Source organism: Orycteropus afer, unplaced genomic scaffold, assembly GCF_000298275.1.
Source record: "Orycteropus afer afer isolate SDZICR_OR568_19922 unplaced genomic scaffold, OryAfe1.0 scaffold00561, whole genome shotgun sequence".
Taxonomy (NCBI): Eukaryota; Metazoa; Chordata; class Mammalia; order Tubulidentata; family Orycteropodidae; genus Orycteropus; species Orycteropus afer.
The window spans coordinates 1,015,842-1,016,974 of record NW_006922148.1 but is presented as its reverse complement, the minus strand read 5'-3'; the positions used below and the strand labels follow the sequence as shown (position 1 = coordinate 1,016,974).

The 1,133-nt window shown below is 38.6% G+C and overlaps 1 protein-coding gene across 1 annotated transcript in view; it reads left to right on the top strand.

The window, feature by feature from the left end:
• CENPJ (centromere protein J) overlaps nt 1-1,133 on the top strand; it is a 117,644-nt gene that overhangs the window by 9,520 nt on the left and 106,991 nt on the right. The window contains exon 3 of the mRNA XM_042782989.1: nt 246-548. Within this exon, the coding sequence (XP_042638923.1) occupies nt 246-548 (303 nt within the window). The remainder of the gene's footprint in view (nt 1-245; nt 549-1,133) is intronic.

Sequence of the window (1,133 nt, the reverse complement as noted above, 5' to 3'; positions counted from 1 at the left end):
ATCTTCTGTGTCTGTGTTAATTGGTTTCCCTTTTCTTTGTTGAAGAGGGTCTGTGCAATCCTTCTGCCTAGTCCGCCATCTTGCCCCGCCTTTTCATGTTTTTCTTAAACACGGTTTCCTAGTAAGGAGGAAAAAAAAACTTTTACTACTTTCCTTTGGAGAATAATTTGTGGGATGGGAGTCACAACTAGGCTGAATAGAAAGTGTTATACAAAGTCATCAGCTTTGTTTTTCTTAATTACAAGCTTCAAGTCTACTGCCTGATGAACAGAGCCAAAAGTGCAGATCTCCTTGTAATTCAGCTACTGTTGATACAACACTCTTCTTACCATCATTTATCCACCAGAATCAAACTGAAGAAAAAATGCAAACTTCCAACATTTTATTTGATAAACAAAAGAACCTTTGTAGAAGTGCTAATCCAGATTTTATCATAACTCCAAAAAGTGGTGCTTCTCCCAATTTATTTTATGAGGCACAGTGCCAAGAAGCACTTGTGAAAGAAAAGGATTTGAAAGAAGAAAACCATCACCATCACCATCCTACCGGTGAGTTAGTTATATTTCTCTCTTCCATACTTAATTAGCAGTGTTAACAAGTTTTCCTAAGATAGGAGAATCCTTTCTGCATTTTTTTCCCCTGTCCGTTATGGCTTTAATTGTAAGACCCTACATGCTGTGCAAGGAGGGCTCGGCTGCTAACCATAAGGTCAGCGGATGAAACAAACTCAGCTGCTCTGGAGGAGAAAAGACCTGGTGATCTGCTCCTTTAAAGATTACATCTGTGGAAACCCTCAGGGGCAGTTCTGTCCTGTTCTATAGGGTCAATATGAGTTGTACAATAGCAGTACTCTGTCTGACTTCAAACCTTGTATTGTTGCATGGTGTCTTTAAAAAAGGAGGCAGTAGTTACACATATACCATTTTTCCTTGAGAGCTTAGAAATAGTCTGATTGCTCTAATATATGTATAGAGGTGGTAGGGGGAGATGTGATAGAAAATGTGAAATTTGAGAAATAGGTTGTTGGAAATTATTTCTCATTAAAAAAATTCTCACTCTAATCTATATGCTCACTCAGTTTATCCACAGTACCTCTGTTTTCCTATCACCTACCATGTTCCTAGGAGCTCTGG